The 24,271-nt window shown below is 27.1% G+C and overlaps 2 protein-coding genes across 2 annotated transcripts; both read right to left on the bottom strand.

The window, feature by feature from the left end:
• Window positions 1-10,702: 10,702 nt before the first annotated feature.
• OCT59_015437 (uncharacterized protein) lies at window positions 10,703-13,346 on the bottom strand (the record flags this gene model as incomplete). Its single annotated transcript, XM_025334357.2, has 2 exons — window positions 10,703-12,633; window positions 12,712-13,346. 2 exons carry the CDS (start codon window positions 13,344-13,346, stop codon window positions 11,055-11,057), a joined length of 2,214 nt encoding a protein of 737 aa, XP_025189138.2. The 3' UTR covers window positions 10,703-11,054.
• Window positions 13,347-16,105: 2,759 nt separating this feature from the next.
• On the bottom strand, window positions 16,106-21,465 carry OCT59_015436 (uncharacterized protein; the record flags this gene model as incomplete). The annotated part of the gene is made up of 17 exons (XM_066140003.1): window positions 16,106-16,830; window positions 16,910-17,138; window positions 17,209-17,565; window positions 17,641-17,712; window positions 17,780-17,890; window positions 17,959-18,033; window positions 18,099-18,382; window positions 18,465-18,975; window positions 19,036-19,174; window positions 19,258-19,703; window positions 19,776-20,194; window positions 20,277-20,664; window positions 20,737-20,791; window positions 20,881-20,940; window positions 21,010-21,161; window positions 21,237-21,274; window positions 21,354-21,465. The coding sequence occupies 15 exons, from the start codon at window positions 21,463-21,465 to the stop codon at window positions 17,452-17,454; spliced, it is 2,976 nt and encodes a 991-aa protein (XP_066002825.1). The 3' UTR covers window positions 16,106-16,830; window positions 16,910-17,138; window positions 17,209-17,451.
• Between the last annotated feature and the right edge of the window lie 2,806 nt (window positions 21,466-24,271).

The raw sequence follows: 24,271 nt of genomic DNA, 5'->3' as shown, positions 1-24,271 counted from the left end.
ATCTATATTTTTAATGATCTGTTTATCCTTATCACAAATGAATAAGATATATATTATTAAAAATACAAATTAAATAATTTAATCATTCTCCATATTAGACTTTTAAAAGTTTTCAGATTCTCTAATTTTTTATATCTCTTTTTACTAAATGAATTTTAAAAAATTGGTTTCATTATTTTGTCAATCAATAATCTTCTCCAAGATTATCAAAAATTGACCTGTTAAGGTTTTGATTTTCTCATTATTCTTTGTATGCTTAGAGACCTTAAATATTCAGTAATTTTTTGTGGTTTTGGTGTACAGTAGAGATGCAAACAAAACTATTTAGCCCAATTTAGCCCTATAGTATAATTTAGCCAGAAACTGGGCGAAACTAAATATCAGCAAAAAATTTCCTTTTTTTGTATTTGATAATATTCCAACATATTATAACATAATTATAATAGGTATACTCATTTTAAAAAAAGCTATAGTTTTGTTTTGCTTATAATAAAAATTTTATTTATTTGAAAAAGGCGAAATAGATAGTTTAGCCCTCACTTTTTCAAGATTAGGTTTTGTTTGCATCCCTAGTGTACAGTCAACCCCATGTTACTAATAAAATTATTAAAAAACTCCTCTTTGCCACACTATTTAATATTTTTATAATCACACTTTTCTTTTTGGTCCCAAGGAGGGTAACTATATAGGAGTAACATGACTTGAATACCTGCTCTTTGATTATTTCGCTTAATAGGTTTCCCAGAAATTGTACAGCTTGCTGATAATAGTACCACATTTTGCTCATCCAGAGACGAGGTAAATTCAAGTAATGGGTTGATTTTGATCTCATTAGAAAAAACGTCAATAATTTTGCATTCTGATGACTGCAAGGAATGACACTGTGTTGAAGTAGTTCTATAGCTTACTTGAACTTGTAATTGTAAAAAACACGAAACCTAAGAACATCTATAATTGCTGTTTCCGGATTGAAGTTATTTGCACCCAAATATTTACATGCGTTTTCCTATTATACTACCATATCAAGGCTTATTTTTCAAACCACAAATGAAGAAGCTCTCATCTCTTGATCTTTCGTTCTATTCTTTGATTCCTGCCCGATATCAACTTCCTAACAAATGATGCACAGTTACGAGGTCATCCCCTGAGAATATATCCCGAGTTCGTGAGTTTTAGGTGTCAGATTAATTACAGCATCGAGGTTCCGCGGATATCGTTTTGTGAAAGGAAGGGAAGCTTTAGCACAATATGAGCAAACCAACCTGAGACTTTTCCAACACTGCACTGGTGACAAGAGAAATTCCGCTTGCCATATGCATGTAAGTGCCGGCAACAAGGCAGGTAACGGGAAGATGGGTAAGATGTTCAATGTAAGCCTGCAAGAGATTCCTTTCTTTCCTAATGATGAACTCCCATTGTATTCTCCATATTCGGGCTCACCCTCATCACAAATTAAGATTAGAGATTTCACGTCGAGACATTCGTTAATGTAATCAATAAGTGAAGAAATATCATCTACATTATGCAAGTTCTTTTGGATTCATCCGAAGCTGTGCAAAAAGTCATTCCTTTTGTGTTGAAATTTTTCCTGAACAAGCATCTTGATAAGTAAAATCCCGTGTGAGATTGTTGCTAAGTCCAGCATGTCTGCTCTGTTCTTCAGTTTGGCCGTACTTTGGTGGATTCTTTTAAGCTCCTGGTCTATAAAATCGCCATATTGTCCCCTACTAGGAGAAAAATCAAGTTTTTCTCCTTATGAAACCTCAGCAAGAACGATTACGTCTTTAATGCGTCTCGTCAGTTTTCTTGCATAAGAGAAACCGTTTTTTTGAACTGGGATCATCGTAAAGGGATTGAGAGAGTCTATTCCAGATTTCAATTTGTGAGAAGGGAGACACAGATCTATCATTGTGAGAGGTTGTTCGGTTATGGTCCTGGGCAAACTTATTTTAAAAAAGAGGGTTTCATCTTTAGTTTAACGCACGGGTCATTTTGTGAACTTGGAGAGTCACTTCAATGTTGAAATATTACTTTACGTTGAAAACAACAGTTATAAATTTAAATTGAGAAAATATACTGCACAATAATCTTGAATCTATCTAAATCATAACAAAAGATTTTTGATCAGTTGTACCAAATTATGAACCAATCAGACTCGAGACAAAAAACCATAAATTACATGCGTTGTGATTTCAATAAAAGTTCATTTCGAATTGAAAGTATAAAATAATGGATAATTGGTATGAAGTTAGAACGACATGTGATACGAATATAAATGTTTCTGCTCCAATATCAGCAATATCAGCAATAGCATTTGATCCATATCAAGAATTATTATGGACCGGAAATGAAAAGGTATTTAGTTATGAAATACAATGCCATTGACTTTGTAAACAAAAAATTCGTTAGAAAAGAGAATCGATTTTTAAAAAGATTTTATTTTTTATCCTATGAAACCAGGTTGATTAAAGTAAACAAAATATTATATATGAATGCAAATTAATTAATGTTATTTCTCTTTAAAGGGTCGAGTTACTTCCCATTTTGGTAGTGGCTTGCACCGTTATACAAGCTTTCGTGCACATTTAAATCCAGTTAGACAAATATTAGTTAGTGATAAAGGTGTAATTTCATTATGTTCTGATTCTGTTAAAATGACTAATCGAAGGGGATTGATTAAATGGACCTTAAGGTATGTTATTACTTTCATTTCAATCTTTTTGAATAATGTAAATAGATTTTAGAATTTATTATTAATTAATGAACAAACAGCAATGAAGATACTACAGATTTGCATTGTATGACTTATACAACCATGCCAAATTCAGAAATTTTAGCCGCAGGAAAACAACATAATATGTTGGTTATTAATGTTGCAAGAGGCATTGTTGTTAAAAAGGTACTTATATTGTACTTATAGGAATATCATTAATGGTCGATTTTTAATTAATTTATTTGATATGCATAGGTGGAATCTGAAAGTGATATTGTGGTGATGAGAAAATCAAGGCTGATTTGCTGTGGTGCTAATTCGGGAGAAGTTACATTAATGGATCCACGAACATTTAAGGTAGAACACCGTGTTCAAGCACATACTGGTACCATCTCAGATATCGATACTATTGGAAATTTATTGTTGACTTGCGGATCTTCGGCAAGGTTTTCATGATTAATGAATGATTAAATTTTGGATCATTTATATTTATGAATCTCAAATTCACGCATATATTGTTGTTTAAGGCATGGGAACCTTATTATCGATCCTTTAGTTAAAGTATATGACATTAGAACAATGCGCCCACTTGTTCCGATGCCATTTCCCACTGGTCCTTGTTTCCTTAAAATGCACCCAAAACTTTCGACTACTGTTTTTATTGCATCTCGATCAGGTCAATTTCATGTTTGTGATATTGGGAATACTTCAGATATACATTTTTATCAGGTATTTTTTTATATTTTTTTTTTTAAAAAAAGGAAGTAAAAGTAACGTAGTGAGAATTTCAAGGTAAACACATCTAGTTATGTAAACGCTATTGATTTATCGGCTTCTGGGGAAATGCTCGCATTTGGTGATGCTGCAAGTTTTGTACATCTTTGGGAAGATAGGAAGGAAGCAAAAATAAATGCATATTCCAATCCTATTGAATTACCTACAATCCAAACACCACCAAATATCACTACCAGCGAGAGAAGGTGAGATTAAATTTATATGCTTAGTTTATGTATGTAGAACTAATTCTATATATTTTTTTAGTTCATTATCTTTAATTGGTATGCCATATTATAAAGAGCCATTACTTTCCGTATGGCCATCAAATATGAGGTTTGAGGTTGGAAATCCTCCACCAAAAATTGATCCTGATATCTTAAATAATATGAAGATGATAGATTTTGTTGGATACTCTCCAAATCCAGGAAATATGAAAAGAAATCAAGTTGTAAGATATTCAAGGAAAAAGCACAAAGATGGCACGCCAAAATTTAGATCTGAGAAGGAAAGAGAATTACAATCCGGAAAGAGTTCAAGGGTAAATTATTTATTTTTATCAGTTTATTAAAAAATTAATGATTTCATGAAATTTATGATATATTTTAATAGGGACCTTCTTCATTATTTGATAATGAAGCCGAATTGGACGCAACGAGTACTAAAATGCCTAAATATTATAAAAGAGTAGAGATTCAATATAGCCGATTTGGGGTAGATGATTTCGATTTTGAGTGAGTGTGACTAAAATTAACTTAGTTTTCCTATTAAACGGCTTTATTGTTTAATTTAATTTTTTTTTTTTATAATTATTATAGGTTCTATAATAAAAGTCGTTATGCAGGACTTGAAACCCATATAGCGAATTCCTATTGTAATTCTTTATTACAAGTTCTTTTCTTCACACCAGTTCTTCGTTTAATAACTAGGTCGCATATTGGTACAGCTTGTACAAAAGAAAATTGTTTATGCTGTGAACTTGGTTTCTTGTTTCGCATGTTGGAAAATGCTAGGGGAAGGAATTGTCAAGCTTCAAATTTCTTGAGGGCTTTCAGTACAATTCCACAAGGTAAACTTATTAAATTATCAGGAAAATTTGTTCTTCGATAATATAATGATCTTTATGATTATTATTAACACGGGAATTTATATATATTATATTATATTAGCATTGGCTCTTGGATTATTTGAACCCGATGAACCAGATGAAAATACACCTTATTCGATGCTCATTCAGAACTTTAATCGATTCATTCTTGAACAACTTCATCAAGAATGTAATTCGAATAATAATCCACGTTTGTTAAAGTCTCTTCCATTAGAACAAACATCTCATTCAATGATTCAACAATTATTTGGAATGCAAGTTGCTTCAATAAGCAAGTGTCAATGTGAGACACAAACAGATCGTTTAACGACTTCATTTGTTGTGGATTTACAATTTTCTTCCAAAGTAAATTTTTTTATTTTTTATTTGTTTTTTAATTTTTATTTTCATTATTTTTAATTTTAACTCAGTCCTTTATAAAAGTCACATAAAGGAAAAGAAAGAGAATCGAAAACTAAAGCTTTTGTTGATATTTTACGGACAAGTATTCAACGTGAAATTCAACAGAGGGCTTGGTGCAATAATTGCCAGCAATATGTTCCTACAATAGCTAAAAAGATTCCAAAAAGTTTACCTCCTGTATTATCAATAAATTGCGGTGCGGGAACATCAGTTCCTTTAGAAATTTGGAGAACGCATGATGGACAAAATGCATGGTTACCAGAAAGGTGTTTAGAATATAACTTTTTTTACAAAGATTTATATAAAAATTCTATAAATTTATTGATTTCGATTTCATAGAGTTTCCATGGATATAGATGATGACGATATTTTGACTGTGAAAGAATTATCATCTGATGCAATTGTAGATATCAATACTAGTGGAAGTTCAAAACATGCTAATTACGAATTAATGGTAAACTTTATATCTTTAAAGGATTATTTTTTAACCGCAAATCAAATCATGATTCAAAAGAATTGAAGAATTATTAATTATTAGTAACAAAATTGATTTTATAGGCCATAATTTCTCAAGTGAGAGTTGAAAAAGAAATACCTCATTTAGTTGCTTTTATTAAAGGTAGTTTATTATATTTTCTCATAATATTTACAAAAATCACTTTATTAATTCTATAAATATTCAATAGTACCTAAAAGTGAATTGGAATCTACAAGTAAAAGTCCTTGGTATCTTTTTAATGATTTTTCTGTAAAGAATATTACCGAACAAGAAGTTTTCAATTTTCAAGGAGTTTGGAAGGCAAGTTATAATCCTTTGTAAAATAAACAATAATAATAAATCTAATAATTTATGCCATATTTAGATGCCCGTTGTATTATATTATTCAAGAGTTGATATATCAGATTTGATGGATACTAGTGATTTACCTTCAGAGATTGATAAATCCATCTTATTTAAGGATATTTCAATATCAAAGTAAGGAATACAAATTTTTTCGTTTAATAAAATAAGTTACTTATATTTATTGATTTACATAATAGGCATCATTCAACTAATAAGAAATCAGTTGATTTGTTGACACCAGAAGAGTTGCCACAACCAGGAACTTTAGTAGCAATTGATGCTGAATTTGTAGCTTTAAGTCAGGTAAATTTATTTTTTCTTCATAAATTATTTATGAAAACTATGTTTAACAATTTTTTAACATTTTTAGGAAGAAACAGAAATTAGAAGTGATGGAACAAAATCAGTAATTCGTCCAAGTCGTCTTAGTTTAGCACGTGTTAGTGTCTTGCGCGGTGAAGGAGCAAAAGAAGGCTTTCCGTTTATTGATGATTATATTGCTGCATCAGAACCGGTTGTTGATTATTTAACGGAATATTCTGGAATTAAAGGTGAAAGTTTTTTTTGAATAAATTGTTTGTTGTCAATAAAGGTAGAATTATAATTTTTAACATTATTTAAATAATTTAGCTGGTGATTTGGATCCAGGTTCATCTAAGCACACTTTAGTTCCTTTAAAGGTACTGTATGTAAATTTATTCATTATATAAAAAATTATTAATTAAAAATTTTATTTATAGATTGCTTATAAAAAATTACGATTACTTCTTGACCTTGGTTGTGTTCTTGTTGGTCATGGATTGAAAAAGGATTTTCGTATTATAAGTAAGTTGAATTTTGTGTAAAAATAGAATAAAAAAATTATTTAAAATTAACTACAATGTATTATTTTAGATATTTTAGTTCCACCTGAACAAGTCATTGATACTGTAGATATTTTTCACATTAAAAATAGACAAAGGTAAAACATACTAGAATGATAATTGTGAATCAAAAATTTTATTTTTAATTTTTTTTTTTACTATTTAATAGAAAAATATCACTAAGGTTCTTAGCATGGTATCTTCTTAATCAAAATATTCAAACAGATACACATGATAGCATTGAAGATGCACATACAGTAAGGATCCTATTTAATTTTTATTATGTAATTGGATTTTATTTTATTTCAATAATTAATAATTTTTTACATTATAGGCTTTATTAATATATAAAAAATATCTTCAATTTAAGTCAGAAGGTAAATTTGAAAAAGTATTAGAAGATATATATAGCGAAGGGCATAAACACAATTGGAAACCAACACATGGAATGTTTCCAACTTCGCATATTGAAGGTTCTTCAAGTTCTTATCCAGCTTTACCTGAAATGCTAGAAACTAATACAACAGAAATTTCTTCAGAAATAATAGAAAATCAGAATTCTGAAACATCTGAAATAAATTTTTCTCAGAATAAGTAAATTAAATGTAGTTAGTAATTATTTAATATTTTATAGACTTAGTAATATTAGTTAGTATTTATTGAAATATTTATTGAATATGATCTTTTTTTTTTATAAAATTTAATTTCTATTTATTAGTAATAAAATAATATATCACAGTAATAATTTTGCATTATATATTATAATTATTAGATGTAGGGTTAAAAATATAGGTCTTTACTCAATAAAAGTATTATGTTAAGCTATCGAGATTTGATTACGACCGTTAATAACAATCCACTAGGATCGACATTTTATTTAAATACGTTTTTACAAATTATATGTAAAATAGCGTTCCCAAAGTTGGGGAACTTCAGTAAAAAAACATGACTAAATAAGATAAGTAAAAGACCCAAGAATAGTATTAAGGGAATTGCCAGATAGTGAAGAAAAACAACAACTAAGGAAAAGAAGAGAGATTGTGTTATAAATGTAAAAGGAACTTTTTTGCAGGATATCATTCCTATCTTCAGCTTCAGTTTTCTCAACTTTAAAGCATTACTTTAAGCTTGGTAATTTCTGGTGTGATTAAAGGGGAGGGGTAATGCTTCGTATGTGTTAGTCAATTCCTCTGATTGGAAATCATTGGTTGATGTTGAAATAAATCATGATTGATATGTAAAAAATTTAATAAATCAAACTCTATGAAATGTATAGCATAAATAAGTAGATTAAAGGAGGAGAGATATGACTCGTTATCTACATTGTTGCTTATATACTATTCTAAGAAAACTCCTATATATATATATATATCATTATTCATGTAATGTTGGTTTTTTGCACAATATAATTGATAATTAGAATTTGAACATAGTAATTTTTATACCAATGATACCAATGAAACTATAAACCCTTGATCTTAATGTGGCTTATCTCCGTCTTTTTAACCAGCAATGCATGCAACTGCACATCGGAAAATATAAATTAATCATCATGCAATTAATTCTCGATACATAGGAAATAATAATATATACAAGAAAAATAAATATTATGATTGAAACCTTGCATTTTTGATTACCGGATAAATGTAAATATGTTACTTAATTGCAGAATGCAATCAAAGTCATAGCTAAGACATTGGCAATGATTTTGTTTTTTCTCAATTGGTATGTTTTAAATATGTGTAAAGTTATTATCAGTTAGATTATTAGTATACGTGAATTCTAAAAAAAAAGCATTTTATTATATACAAATCATTTTTTTATAAAATTAATCATTCAAATTACAAATTCGCAGTTAAATTTTTTTAAATTATTAACTAACATTAATTATTAGACATGTTAAGCAATATAAACTACAATATTTAAGTTGTAAATTTAATATTATTTTAGTATTAATAATAATTGAAACAACAACAATAATTTCATCTGAATTGAAGACAATTAATAGTAATAGTATTACCAAATTACTAATAATTGCCAAACTCATTATTAAGAACTTTGAATTTTCCAGTGATTTTATTGCTGAAAACTTTGTGAATTTTTCATTAAAGACTCAGAACTTTTATTAAGAACTTTGATTTTTCTGTCAAATTTATTAAAATTTCAAATTTTCCATCAGATTTGTCATTACATATATATGGTGATTGTCGCATCGATTATTTCTCTCAATCCTTTGTTCATGGTTTGAATTTCCTAAAAACAAAAGATGTTGTTGACTTATTGTTATGCGAAGCCAACTATGTGAAATAACGATCTAATAAAAGTTTCAAAATAGCTAACTTTGTTGGATCTTCTTCATCCGTTTCGCTCACTTCAGGAGAATGGAATAGCCAATTGAATAACATCTTTAGTACTTTTGTAATTCGTCGTCATATCTTCTTTTACATATTAATTTTGCCTTATTTGACGACAATTTTCTTAATAAAGCCTAAGATAACAAGTTTGTGATCTATTGCATACTTTTCAGGCCTCATAGGGACTTTGTAATCTTTATTTCAGAGATTACAGTATAATTGTTATTGTTATTCATATATCAATAACCATATGGAATTCATTATCAGTTCTTGCCAATGCTTGCTTCTTCATTACAGTTTGATGAGCTTTGAATACTGATATTTACCTAACATTTTGCATTTTGGCAAAAGTAATCCCATTTTAGATTATTAGAAGACATCATTCTTATTATAAAACATATCTGAACATGATCACTATGGTGTATAAGTTGTAAACATACCTGGTATTCCTTTTCTATTGTGTTATTTGCAGAGAATCTGTGTAATAGAACAGTCTTTTCAACAATGGGTATGTAGTACTTTTCTGGATATTTCTCTTCATATTATTCTGATGATATATCTTATCCATACTTTACCATCTGTCCATGAACAAGTAACATCCTTTTGACGCATCAAGAGTTCCAGATTCAATTAGATGACAATATCAATTGTTGCAATCTCTCCTCTGACTTCCAATTCAGGATTAATAATGTAATTCATCAAAGTGTTTATTCTTGATCAGACTTCGAAAAATAAAAAAATTTTTTATATAGAACTTTCTAAAAGATTTTTGTGAGCCGGCATCAAAAAATTTAAAAAAGCAGTGTATGGAATGCCTGGTAAGTAGAATGGTGGAAAGAAAATCAGGAATGTAGGTTTAAAATTTTTAATTTTAAAGATTTTACAATCAATAAGTTAAAAATATATAGTTAATCACGTTCAAGAAATTATTACTAGAACAGTAAATCCGATGATTAAAAATAATTATTACTATTTTATCACTGTATAATTTGTCTTGTGCGCATTTTTCATGAAAAAAAAAAATACAAAAAATTTTTTTTTAAAAAAAAAATACCATTTTTAATTAAGTTTTTAATACAATAAAATTATTCTTATTATCGAATATTTTTTTTATATATAAAAGACAGATTTTTAGTCTATTTTGCAATTTATAAAAAAAAATTTTTATATTTTATAAAAAAGAGTAAATCATTTTATTATTTTAAATTAGTAAGGTGAATTCTTCATAAAACATCTATATCATCTATAACCAAAAAAAAAATATTTTTAAAAGTGATGATTTTATTCAATTTACTTCTATAATAATATTGTCACAGGGATATTTTACTCATGTATTCATGACTTCATGTGCTTTTAACATATGACAAAAATAAATTGAACTTTATAACTCTCCTTTTGTGGTATAAAAATATGATCAATTTGAATCAACGCATCATTCCGATCAAAGTTTGATCTGGATTGGATAAGGTCGATCAGTTCAGGGTTATCACCGGTTCGGTTTGCACCATCTATTTTTATTCCTGTTTTAAATCATAAATTATTGTCATACGATCTGCTTTATAGGATTGGATTATACGAATTATACTGCATTTGCAGATTTTTTTAACTATTATACTTGCAAGTTGCAACGGATAAATGTTAATTGTTCATTTTTAAAAAACGAATGAGGTTTGAACTTTAAAATTCATAATTTGAATTTTAATTTTATTTCAATTTATTTACATAATAAAAATGAAATAAAAAAAATTAAAATATTAAAATTAAAAATGAAAAAAAAAATTATTGTAATTAGTAACTATTATACAAATATAAAGGAATAAAATAATAATATATAAAATTAAAATTTCTAGTTTTTTTTTTCTTCTAAAATGTTCATTATTAAAATTATATAAAATAATGTTAAATTCAGATTACAACAAAAAAAGTTTACAAGATTAATCCGAACTGCAGAATGCATTTCGGTAATTTTTTTTTTTACAAGTGAAAAAAATAATGTTCAATTTAAATTATAAGTTCCTAAAGTTGGACTTGGTATAGTAATATTTATATCGATTCTGTTGATTGCAAGTCTTGAAGTATTATCATCAATAGTAGCGGGTTTTTTCCTACGTTTTACCATTCCTTTAAGACTATTAATACTAGGATGTCTTAATAAAGAACTAATTGAAGAGTTTTCGGAAGGGTTATCATTATTAGATCTTGTTTGAGTGGTAGATGAACCAGAAGGAATTGAAGATTCATTTATTATTGATTGAGTAAGAGAAGAATCAAAAGAAATAGATCTTCTATGAATCATTCTATCTGAGGGTATATTATTTTTATTGCGCCTTTGTTGATTTGGAGGAGGAAGAAGATTATTTGAACTTGGGATATGAACCAAAGATTCACGTGGACTTGAAGGAGCAGAATGAATTTCAGGCGTTAATGTAGGAGCATCATCATCATCAGGCATATTAAGATACCAACTTGCACGACCAGTTCGAGTATATAAATTACCTATTCCTTGATAAACTATATTATTTGTTGAATTTGTAGATGAAGTAGGTTGATTATGTGGAGCAAAAGTTGGGGAAGAAGAAGGAGTTACTTCCAATTGAGGATGAGTTCTTGAGCGATTATTATTGTTTGGATATGAAGATGTAACTGGTGTTAATACAGTTGGTGTTGTAGAAGCACTTGGGGAAGGAGAATTTGGACGAGAAGAACTTTCTGAACGTAAAAGTAACCTTCCTAAAGCCTGAGCTAATGAACGTTGACTTTTCTTTTTATTTAATTGAGGTTGAGGTTGAGATAGTAATTGACTATCAGGAGGGGATGAAGAGAGAATTGTCGTATTTGTAATATGAGATGTATGAGATGTATTATTTATTGTATGTGATGTATGAGATGTATTTGATGTAAGTGCCGTATTTGATGTATTTGTTGTTGTATGCGATGTGTGTGTATTTAAATTAATTGTGGACTCATCAGAGAAAGGAGGAGGAGGAGTTGGAGTAACAGGACGAGAAATATTAGAATCACCACTACCAACATCTTCATAAAGATTTGGAGTACTACTTCTTGAATGAGTTTCAGAATGATCACTTGGAGTTATAGGACGTGAAATAACACCATCTTGAGATAAAGTATGATTAAAAACATCATCATAAGCTGGTAATTCAATTTCATTAAAATCTTCATTTGTTCTAAAATGATGATTTGCTGCTTCCATACCAGGTAAAGTTGTAACAGTTATAGGAAATCCTAATTCTAAAGTTTTCTCTTCTAAAGCTTCAAAAGTCATTGTAATTTTTAATTTATGCCTTACACGCATTAAAGGACTTTTAATAGTCGCTTTTAATTTTGTTTTTTTGATTGGATTATTAATATTACGAGTACTATATTGTTCAAAAGGTAAATTATAAGTTAAAGGATTTTCCCAAGTATCTTGATCATAAATAATCTTTAAAGAAGTTGGTTTAATTGGATGTGATCTCTTTCGTTTTGCTGACGTATTATTATTTAATTGAACATTTCCAATAAGTTGAGCATTTTCAATTGAAAATTCTTGATAATCTTGAGGTGTTGGTTGAATTCTATATATATATAAAAAAAAAAAAAAAATTTATTATAAATACATAAAAAAAAAAATGTAGGGTAAATAAAATACTCACCTATATTTTTCAGATTGTATCAAATCAAAAGCAACTTTTTTAACTCTTCCTTGATTACAAAGAGGAAATAATCTTAATCTAATTAATAAAGAAGTTTCATTTATACAAATAACAGTTGGAATATCTAATTCATATTTTAAAATATTTTTTCTTTGACCACGATAAACTTTAGTAGGAGGAGCAGGTAAAAGTTCTCTTCTACAAGGTAAATAATGTCTTGAAATATTAATGGATTTTTCAGCTCTACCTTGTTTTAATAATAAAGAACTTGGTTGTACAGTAGCTACCAAATTATATCTTATAAGACCAAAGGATGTGACATAACTTTGTGGTATATTCCCATTAACTTGAAATTCAAAATCTAAATCTGTTACTCCACTTGGTAAAGTTGTTTTTTCACGTAAAACTTTTTCCAATTTTAGTAAATAAATACATGAATATTGATTTTCCCAATCTGAATATTCGGACTTTCCTTTTAATTTGATTGAAATTAATTTTGTTTTTAATGGTTTTGATAATATAATACGTAGTTTACCAGAAACTAAATATGTAGTATCTTTATTAGGTGCTCCATACATCATAACCTTTCCATCATCATCCGGTAAGATATCGACTGCAATAATACTATTATTCATATTTTTTAACGTTATAATGTAAATATATTTTAATACTGCGTATACAATGTATATATTTTAGAAAAAAATAAAAAATAGAAAATAAACTAAACCAAATAAAATAAAATATAAAATAAAATAAAATTAAAATAAAAGAGAAGGTTTTTTTTTTTACGATAAGAAAAAAAAGTATGGGATGAAAAAAAATTTTTTTTTTATGTTGGAAAAATAGCACTATTTATATTTCCAAGGAGAAGTGAGCAGCGGAATGAGAAAATTCCATACTATACATATTGCACTACGTATCATCCTTTTTTTAAATAATTAATATAAAAAAAAAAAACGTGTAATAGTATAATCATACAAAGAAATCAAATTGTCATACTATTATACATTTGGCAATGATTAACAATTATGGAATTTTCACATTACCAAATATAGAAATCTTTAATTTATCATTATTTATGAAATCACAGCGCATCTACATGAACACTTGTATAAAACTCTATTTATAATTATAAAATAAGCCCCACTTTCTAAATCGTTAGGAAGATCAAAATAAAAAAGGTTTCATAAAAAAAAAATAAATAATCATTATAAATAATAATATTAATCTTATCTATCGTTAAGAAATAATTGATTTTTTTAAAAGGAGAAATGTTACAAATAATTCATTAAAGATAATTTCTCTAAAAAAAATTATAATTATAATTTTTCTTTCTTGTCTTTATTTAGTTAATTAAGAAAGAAGCACCTATCATTATGAGCTTTTTTTTAACCTTTCATGATTTTCCCTTTATTTTTCTTTTTGAAATTTTTTTTACACTTTTTTTTACATATTTTTCCGAGCTAAAATAAACAACAAACAAAAATTAATGTATTTTATGTATTTTAAGAATTTTTTATTTAATATGCGGCTCACATTGTTTCTTTGCATTACGTTATAAATTTTAAAAAATAATTTTCGTTACAATTGTTACAATTTAAAAATACTCAATGATGTTGTAATTAATTAGTCCGCATTATCTGTTATGCTTTTTTTCTTTCAATATAATATAAAAATAATTTTTTATTTTATTTATTTTATTTTTTTTATTTTTTATTTTAATTTAATTTTTTTTTATTTTATTTTTTTCATAAAATTTCTTAAAATTACCCGAAAAGTCTCACAAGGAAGTCATTCAATTTGGTGCTTCAAAAGTTCCATAAAAAGTAATTAGTGTAATAAGATAAAATGCAATCTGAAATTTTTTAAATATGTTTAGCTTTAAAAAAAATCCTGCTATTGTTTATGAGTTTCAGCTTTCAAACCTCAAACGATTAACAACATAAAATCTGGCGTAAAAAAAAAATGCAGGTGATCATATTACGTACAATTTCGCTTTTTTTTTATATTCGTCTAAGTTTAAAATTATCCCTGATCCTTAATATCCCTTTCGTTACAAAATAATATTCTTTTTGAAACTAATTTTTTAGAAAATTTTGAATTAATGAAACTTTAAAAACCCTTGCTTAAAAAAAAAATTTTTTTTATTTTAGTTAGTGTTTTTAGTGAATAATAGGTGATAATCCTTGAATTCCATTTTTTTTTTTTCAATTTGTTTTAAAAATGTTGGTAATGTTAATTAAAATTGAAACTAATGTAACGAAACACTAGTATAATTAATAAAACTATATTAATTTACTTTATTATATATATTTATTATTATTATTTTTACCTTAAATAAAAAAATTAAATATATTTTATTATTATAATTAATTATTGTTTATTATAATTTATTATTTATAATTTATTTATAGAAAATGTGTTTTTTTTTTAAAAAGAAAGAAAGAAAGAAAGAAAAATTTTTTTATTTTTATCGATCTCTATTTATTACACAATTTATCATCAAATATTCTCTAGATATCAAAGATATTTAATTATTCCGAATAATGAAATAAATATTATTATTTGTTTATAAATCATCTTTTTTATAAATTTTTATTGGTAATTAAAATTTTTTTAAAAACGGTAAAAAAAAGTTATTTTGAAATTTTGTAATCTTTCTTTTTTTTTTTTTTTTTTTTGCATTGTATTATATTCACTTGCATATATTATGGTTTCATGATACTTTATGAAATACATATTTTTTTTTTTGAATCTTTTATCCCCGTTTATAATGCTTATAAACAAGTTTATTTATTTCTTTCTTTATGTTAACTTCATGGGAATAAAAATAAATATAAAATGCAAGTTATTTATTGGATTGAAAAAAAAAAAATAATTTCTTTATTCTTTCTTTCAAATGAAATTATTTAATAATTTCGTAAATCGTAACATACAAACAATTATATATATATATATTTTGTTCTCAATTCTTCAATTTTTCAAGATAGACTTTATTTTTCACATGATTTTATATAGATTGGGCTAAATTTAACCAATAATTTTGTATTTCTCAATTCTTACCTTTTTTAAAAATATTTTTTTTCTCGATTTTAATTGGTTCTCTTAAATAAAGAAATAGTCATGTATCACTGATACGCGTCATTTACAAAAAATGTTTCAATGCATTACTGCATTGATCATCACTTCTTCACTTTAATCACTTCCCGTGAATATTTGTTTATATTTTGATTAAATTTATTTGTTCCATCACTGTTCCATCCTTCAAAAATGTCCAATATAGGAATTTTCCCCCCAAAAAAATAATGTAATTAATTGGTTTATAATTTAACTTCCCATTAGAGAAAAAAAAGAAAGAGAGAGAGAAAAAAAGATCTAAAAAATCAGATATTTGATTAAAAATTAGATGGAAATGAGATTTTTATTATTAGTTAGCTATATATATACATTGTTTATTGTCCTAATGTTTTCGATTTTCATTTAAAAACGCATTATTTCATAAATTACTTATTATCTTTATAATTTATCAATATAAAATGATGATGACATTTGACATATTAAAATAATTAGTTATTTAAAATAGTGAAAATGATTGGATTATGTATGATATATGATATATCATATGAATTATTATTACTAAAGATTTACGTTACAATCTTAGTTAATAAAGCCAATCTATCAAAAGAAATGCAGTATAAATAAAATAATTTAACAATCACCTAAATTAACTCGGTGTTCACAATTTCACTTTTCATATTTAGAATTCCAATAATTCCTTATATCATTTTCATCTAACTCAAATTTTTTGGTTATCCATAAAATATCATCAAGATAATTTGGTGTTTTATCAATTAATTTCTTTAAAAATGATATTCTTTCTTCTCCAATCCTACATATATATAAATAGTTAATTTAATTTATATATAATTATACTTAAATCAAAGATCTTACTTTGTATTATTATTTATTCTTTCCATATTACTTTCTTTAGTATAATATAATGGTTTAAAAAACGATAAACTTGATTCAAATAATTTTGAAGGTCTAATCATACGAACTTCAATACGAAATACAAGTAATAATATATGAATTAATTCAATGAAATTTTCCACAAGATTTCTATTATGTTAAAATTAATAAATTAACAAAGTATAAATTTATTTTTAAAACAAAATTTCTTTACTGGAAATATACTTACTTATCAATTATTTTTATTTCTTGTGATTTATCCGCTACTTTAATTAAATTATGCATTATTCCAATAGTATCATTAAGATACATCTCTTTATTCTCAATATCTTCAGGGATTGATATAATAGACTCAACCGTATTACAAATATGTGACATATGTGTAACTTCTTCAGGTTCCCAAGTAAATGACTCAAACAATAACTTTGATGAAAGCAAGAATGAATCTATCGTCTTAACTATAAAATTATTTTGATTGTTAATTAAAAAAAAAAATTATTACAATATAAATTACTATTATTTACTTACCTCCCATACTACATTGTTTAATACATAAAAGGTCCTTTGGAGCTTTACGTGCTTTTTCGACTAATATATTAATAGAACTAATTTGTTCCATAATCAATGAATTCCATATTACATATAATATTCCATTTCTTAATGCCGCGTTACTTATAAATTTTGTTTGTTCAATTGCTATTCTCAATAAATCTGTCAAAATCATTAAATAAATAAATATAATAAATGGAGTTCTTTAATAATTAATAATAATTAATAAAATAAAATTTTACCAGTATTATTTGTATCCTTTTTAAATAATTGGCCAAATGTCCAACTTCTATAAATCCAATATAAATCTGACTTAGGCGGAATCGAAGTGCTTATCTTTTATGATAAAAAAAATTGTAAAAATTATTTGTTAAGAACTAATAACATTTTTTAAAAAAAGTATCATTTTACCTCTGAATTGGCTTTTTCATCTAATCTAATATCTTTAATGGATGTTATCCTTGTTAAACTAGTCTTCTCAAACTAAAAGGGTAAATACGTATTAACGTAATTAATTAATTTTTTTTTTTTTGCTTAGTAAAGATAGAACCTTGTTAAGATTTGAGGCAGTTAATCCTATTTCCGCAATTATGATTGGAGGTGTATCTTTAATCAAATTCCAACAATTCACCAGTTTATCCACTAAAGATTTCCAATCAATCTATTATGAAAAAAAAAAAATTAATTATTACTTAAAAGATTTAATTATAAACAAATTTCACAACTTACCTCATAATTATTTATAAGTGGATTTCCATATTGACCATATTGACATGCAAGTGACAATAATAATGCATGTCCAATCTAAAATAACAAATAAATTTAAAAATTTCTTTAAATTATTTTCTATAAACTGAAAATAATTATACCTTATCAGTATTCAAACAATAATTAATAATTCTATCTGAAATGGAATTACTTTCTAAATTGGTTGCAATTGAAGAAAAGTCACTTAAAATAATAACCAAAAAATTTGAATAATCATTTTTTGACTTTAATATAAAATTAACTAATGATGTCAAACTAGTTCGCTCAAACCAATATAAAAATAATTCAAGCCAATTTTTTGTTGAAATTGGTATTCTTTTTCTTATAGTTTCAATCCATTCATTGGGTGATGTTGATATTATTAATGGCGTTAATAAAAAGCTGGCTATTAAAAATATTTAAACTATCATTATTTTATAACAGAAACAATTGATGGTTTAAACACTGGACTAAGCAAAGATACTTACATAACTGCCACTTTTTTGTTTCACTTATCTTATTATCTAACATCAAGAAGGAGTCGTTATCTGCTAATGTATCTAAGCTTTTTAATAAGAAAGCAGACATAAAAGAACTCGGCCCAATTCCTCTTGTCTCATTTTCATGTTTAGTATCCTCAGTATTCGTATATTCTTTAAAATGATATTTTACTGATTGTATAAATGTTCCATTGTCAGCAACAGGTAAATTATCATCATGTCCTACAACTATTGCATCTACATTATCGCGATTATCAGAACTTTCAACATTCCATCCTTCTAAAGTTTGATAAAGGTGTAACAAATTTTCTCTTAAAACTAAATTTAAACGAATTAATTTTTTATCATCTTGATCAATTCCTTTAGACGATTGATCTTGAATATCATGAATAAATTCTAAGAAATCCAATGAATCCAACATTTGCATTGAATCTATCGAAGATTGTGTTGCAAGTAAATGAAATGTTGGAGCTAACGAATCCGGAAGTGATGTCAACACCTAATTAATGGTATAAATCAGTTATAATTTAATTAAGATATAAAAAAACGTTATACTAACTTCAAATTTTATTTTAGGATCCGTTATCAAATCAAGAGTTTTCATGAGTTCTTGTGAATGAACATCCTTTTTATCCGCAGCTGCTGCTTCATATTTGCGCAGAAGACTCTTGAATACACTAATATGATCAACTTTCTTCCTAAAAAGACAGCGATTAAACAACTTAATTTCATTCGAAAAATTAATGAATTAATGAAATTATTAAAATCTTATATTAATTACTTAATTGCACATCCAAAAGGAACATGAACTTTCTTCATTTCACCTTGTGGGCCGATTAAAAAACATTTAGCCAATCCAGCATTTCTACATCCTCTCCTACCTGATTCATAAAAACCCATTCCACCTCCCATACTAACTCCAAGTGGAGCAGAAACTGAAGTGACAACATGCCATCCTTGTCCAATTGAGAAATGACCAACGCGAATTCCATGACGCATATGATGAATTTCTACAATACCACGAAGTGGTGAATATATTATAAGAAATAATGCAATTCTTTTACTATATTTCATGCCTCTTGTAAAAGAGAATGGAGCACTATCACCAGATTTCTCATCATCATCCGTATCATCATCTTCAATAGCTTCAACCCATCCACATTGAGCATTTCTAATTCCCTTATACATTACAATGATTTCTCCTTCTTCAACATCAATTAATGTTACCTAATATGGAAATACTTTGGTAGTAAGAATTCAATTTTCAAATAAATAAATAAATTTAAAAATTTAAATTACCCTGCCCAATGAATCAGTTAACGCAGCTAATTGATATTTTCCATCAGCAGCAGCAGGTGACATGACGATTGATAAAATTTGTCTGTTTGAATCATTTAAAGAAAGTATAAGCGGAATAGATTTTGCAGGTGGTATATTAGTAGCAGCTGTTGATGAAGAAACTTCTCCAACAGAAGGCATTGTTCCCGTAACAGTTAACAATGTTTTTGCTAAAGAAAATACGGCATTTGTAACTCTTGATGCTACCATACTAGCGGCCAAGAGAAATGGTCTACTTGAATCTGTTGTAGCATAATATGATAACATGGGATTTGATCCAACTGCAATATATCTTGCCGTAGCATTTGACGTAAATAATGCTGTTGTAGTTGTTGAGAATGTTTGATCTGTTATACTTGCTGTCCAATAATGAGATGGTCCTATATATTTGGTACATAGCCTAATCTTATTATTTCTATTAAATCTAGGAAATGCAAGTATTATTTAAAGTATAAATCTCACCACAACTAACAACATCAACAACATCCTCTTGCCCTTCAAAATGCCATTTTTTATATGCAAAAGAAGTTGCCCCACCAGGTACTTGACCAGTACTAGATTCTCCTGTTGAATTACTCAATGTATTATTACTATCATATTGATTTGATCCAACACAAATTCTAAGAACCATCCATAAACTTTTCCCATCTATACTAACAACTTTTTCTCCTTTAAATAATATGGTTATTTCTTCATCAGCTTCATTAAATGAATGTGACGCTGATTTTTGTTCTCGTGATAACAATTCAGTTGGAGACGGTAATGAAAATGTTGGAACGATTGCTGTACGAAGTTTTATCGCAATAATTGGTGATGTATCCAATAATTGTGAAATTAATAAATTACCTGTCTATAAGATGATTAATTTTAGATTTCAAATTAGGATGCGAAATTATGTATAGGTTATGATAAAAGTTGTCACCTCCGAAAATATCTTAAGATATCCCGTATTATAACCAACTAACACAAAAATTTGACTAAGAATCAAAAAAAGAATATTGATACCAATTAAACGCGTAAATAAAATATTGCTTAAAAAACATAAATCATAAATCATTAATCATACTTATTATTTCTAGCCGATGGCGTAAAGAAAGGCAAACACAAAATAGCAGTTATTTTTTCCCTAATTTTTTAATAAATAAATAAAATTTATTTATTTTTATTTTTAAAAAAAATTTCTTCCTCTACCAACCCTCTTTCGTAACATCCGTTTACGTCTCCAATAACTTCAAATTCTTTTCTTGTTTCATCTAATCTTAAAATTACAATATGACTCCCAGAAGTCCAAACAAGATGATTACCACTATCAGATATGGAGAATAGATAATTATTAAATGTTTGTGCCTAAAATAAATAAATGTCTTATGAATAAATGCCATATAATGATAAAGCACTAATTATTGGATAAATTCTACAAACATTCCAAGAATTTTCATTGGGTATACTCCATACATGTTCTGATAATAAAAAACTACAATTTAGTTTATAAAACATATATTTTGCGTTGAAAATATCACATACATTTTTATAAATTACCTCCAACTTCTTCAACTTGATTCAAACTCGAGGAAGCTAATTTAGCGAGAACATTATGTGGAATTCTACCATGCAATAATATTTGTGGTTGAGTTTTTGTAATTGATGTCATTCCTTAAAATTAAAATTCCAGGAGTTTAATAATATAATTTGATAAATTTAAATTGAGGGAAATATATTAGACATTAATTTGTTTTTTATTTAATCTTTGAAAGTTTGGTGATATCAGTGATCTAAATCATAAAAGGGAACTTGTTATGATCTTTAAAATCACGTTTTTACCGCAAGTTTCACTTGTGCTCCCGAGCCATCCGCGGATTACGGACTGATCGGATTATCCGTCATATTGATCGGATGGTTCATCGGATATCCGATCAATTCGATGATTCCGGATGCTTCGGAATCGACAGAATCCTTGGAAAATACTTAAGGAGGAAAGTACTTTTTTTAAAAAAAATTTGGAACATTAGTAACGTTCCAATTTCTTTTTTTTTTTAGGAACCCTTCAGACACTTGGAAACGCCCTTAGAAGAGTACGCGAAGAAGTGGTGAGATTTTTTTTATTTGGAACGTTGGTAATTTGATCAATAAAACAATAGTACAAATTTACCAGACGGTTTAAAATTTTTTTGCATGGAGTATTGTGTGAAGCAAAGTGTGTGCTATTATTTTTTGAACAAGTTTTATTGCGCAAAAATATTATAGTAATCATTATTATTACATGTATCACGGGAACAAGTAATTGCGCAAATAATTTATTCTCAAACTTTCTCGCATATTCTCAAAATCATGTATAGTCCCTTGATGATCTTTATATATGGATAACGTTAGATTCTTTATTATTAAATTAAGGGGATGCCATTGATCAAATTTTGTGACTCAAAGTGTATTACAAGATCGATCCTACAAATTGTATAAAAAGTGATGTCCAGCTAGTGAATCCTTTTATCTGCCTCATGCAAGTAAAATAAAAATCAAACAAAACTAATCAAACCAATCTAACTTACCATCATTTGCATTAACAATATCTCTAATCAATCAAACTCGTATTGGGTGGGATAATTTATTTCGGAAATCTAGTATAGTAAAAGAGTGTGGGGTGAGAATCACGTAATTAGCAATAGAAATAGAAACAAATTAGTTATAGATACTTTTCGTAAATGTGAGAGAGTAAAGAAATAACTTGATGCTGGGACTCGCATTAAATGGCCTAGGATCTGCGTTCTCCCTCCTTCTTTGATAGCATCATACATTTCATTTGCTACCTCCATCTGAAAATTATTAATGAAGTTTCACCCATATCGGCATTTTTTCATCAAAAATTTTTTTTCTGAAATGGGCGGTGGAATTTCATTTTTCATACTTATCGAGTGTCGCAGACAAGAATGGTTGAATCACGTTCCGAAGCTTTAGTTTTATCGCATCAAATGTTCATGAAAAAAACAAACTAGGAATTAAGATAGCAACCGGAAGCTTACAAGATTAGTTCTCCGGATACAATAAGGTCGCTACATCAATCATCATGCATCCATTTAGTCAACAACACCAGAGAAAGCAACTCCCCAATGGATTTACAAGCTGGGTAAATGCTGGTTATGAAAGCCAGAACCTTATTATATCTTTTGAAAAATCTTGAAAGCTACTTATACAATTTCGTCAACAACACCAAGATAAATCGGTGATGACGAAATGTGAAACTACACGAAAATATTGTCTATATTTTTTAAAATTTTGGATCGGCTGTTTGAAATACCTCAAAAAAATATAAAATTTTATTACACACTTAAAAATAATATATAATAAAAGAAGAAAAGGCTATTTTAAAACGTTTTACATAAAAATATTTAGTATATACTTATTGAAATCTCGAAAAAAAAGGATGTAATTTTAACTTTCTATATAAAAGAGCAAAAAACATATAAAATTAAGAACAAAGCAACCAGTGGTCTAATTTTAATAAAAAAAGCTTTCGCCTATATAGAAAGTCATGTATGACATAACCTTGACTTCTGAGATCGGCTGCTTTTCTATGCGTACGTGTTGAAAAAAATAAAAAAGTAAAAAATTTGCGCAATTTTATAGTAGATTTCGATTGTGTAACCAATTTATGGTGGCGACAGTTCTGGTTATTGATCAGTCTGTGTAACCTAAAGTTGTCCCCCCCCCCCCCCCCGTTAATTTATCTAACCCCTCAGTATCTATTACACAACTACGTGATCAACATTGTAATTATCACTTCGCCGATCATTTGCTGATCATATATATTGATTATCGCGTTTTTTGAGGGGGCTTGACGAGCCATATTTGCTCAAAAAAATTTTATAATCATTTTGTTTGGTAATTTAAGTTATCAAAATGTACTTATAAAATTATTGTGGCAAAAAAAATGTAGTGCCAAAGTTAGATTTGGGCTGAAATATTCAATAATTAGTATTTACAAATCATATGCCGATCATCTGCTAATTTGACTTTGAAGCTTCAGGCAAAGCCACAGATGTTCGGGCGAAACTTGAAACTTTTATAATATATTATTTAAGTATTCAAGAATCTACGGTTAAAATAAACATGGATAATTTTTAATAAACAAAAAGTTATCATTAAAAGAATACTTGCAATTATTAAAGTTAATATAAGGCTAGTAATATTTGGTAAAATCTTCATGAACTATTTTATGAATTAATTTATTAATAGTATATAAATAAAGTAAATAAAATCAAAATTTTATACATTATTATGTAGAGTTTGTAAAAAAAATAAACTTAACAGTATTTTTTTGTGACAATATTGGACAAATGATCGGCAAAATGATTGGCAAAATCGTGATAAAATAGAGATGTCCACTCTGTTTCTGGCGGTATTCTCAGAACTCCCCATTTCCTGTAGCGGTTTGGCTATTTTGTTATAAAATAAAAATAAAA

This window comes from Rhizophagus irregularis, chromosome 23, assembly GCF_026210795.1.
Source record: "Rhizophagus irregularis chromosome 23, complete sequence".
Lineage (NCBI taxonomy): Eukaryota > Fungi > Glomeromycota > Glomeromycetes > Glomerales > Glomeraceae > Rhizophagus > Rhizophagus irregularis.
This window is presented reverse-complemented; position numbering and strand designations above follow the sequence as displayed.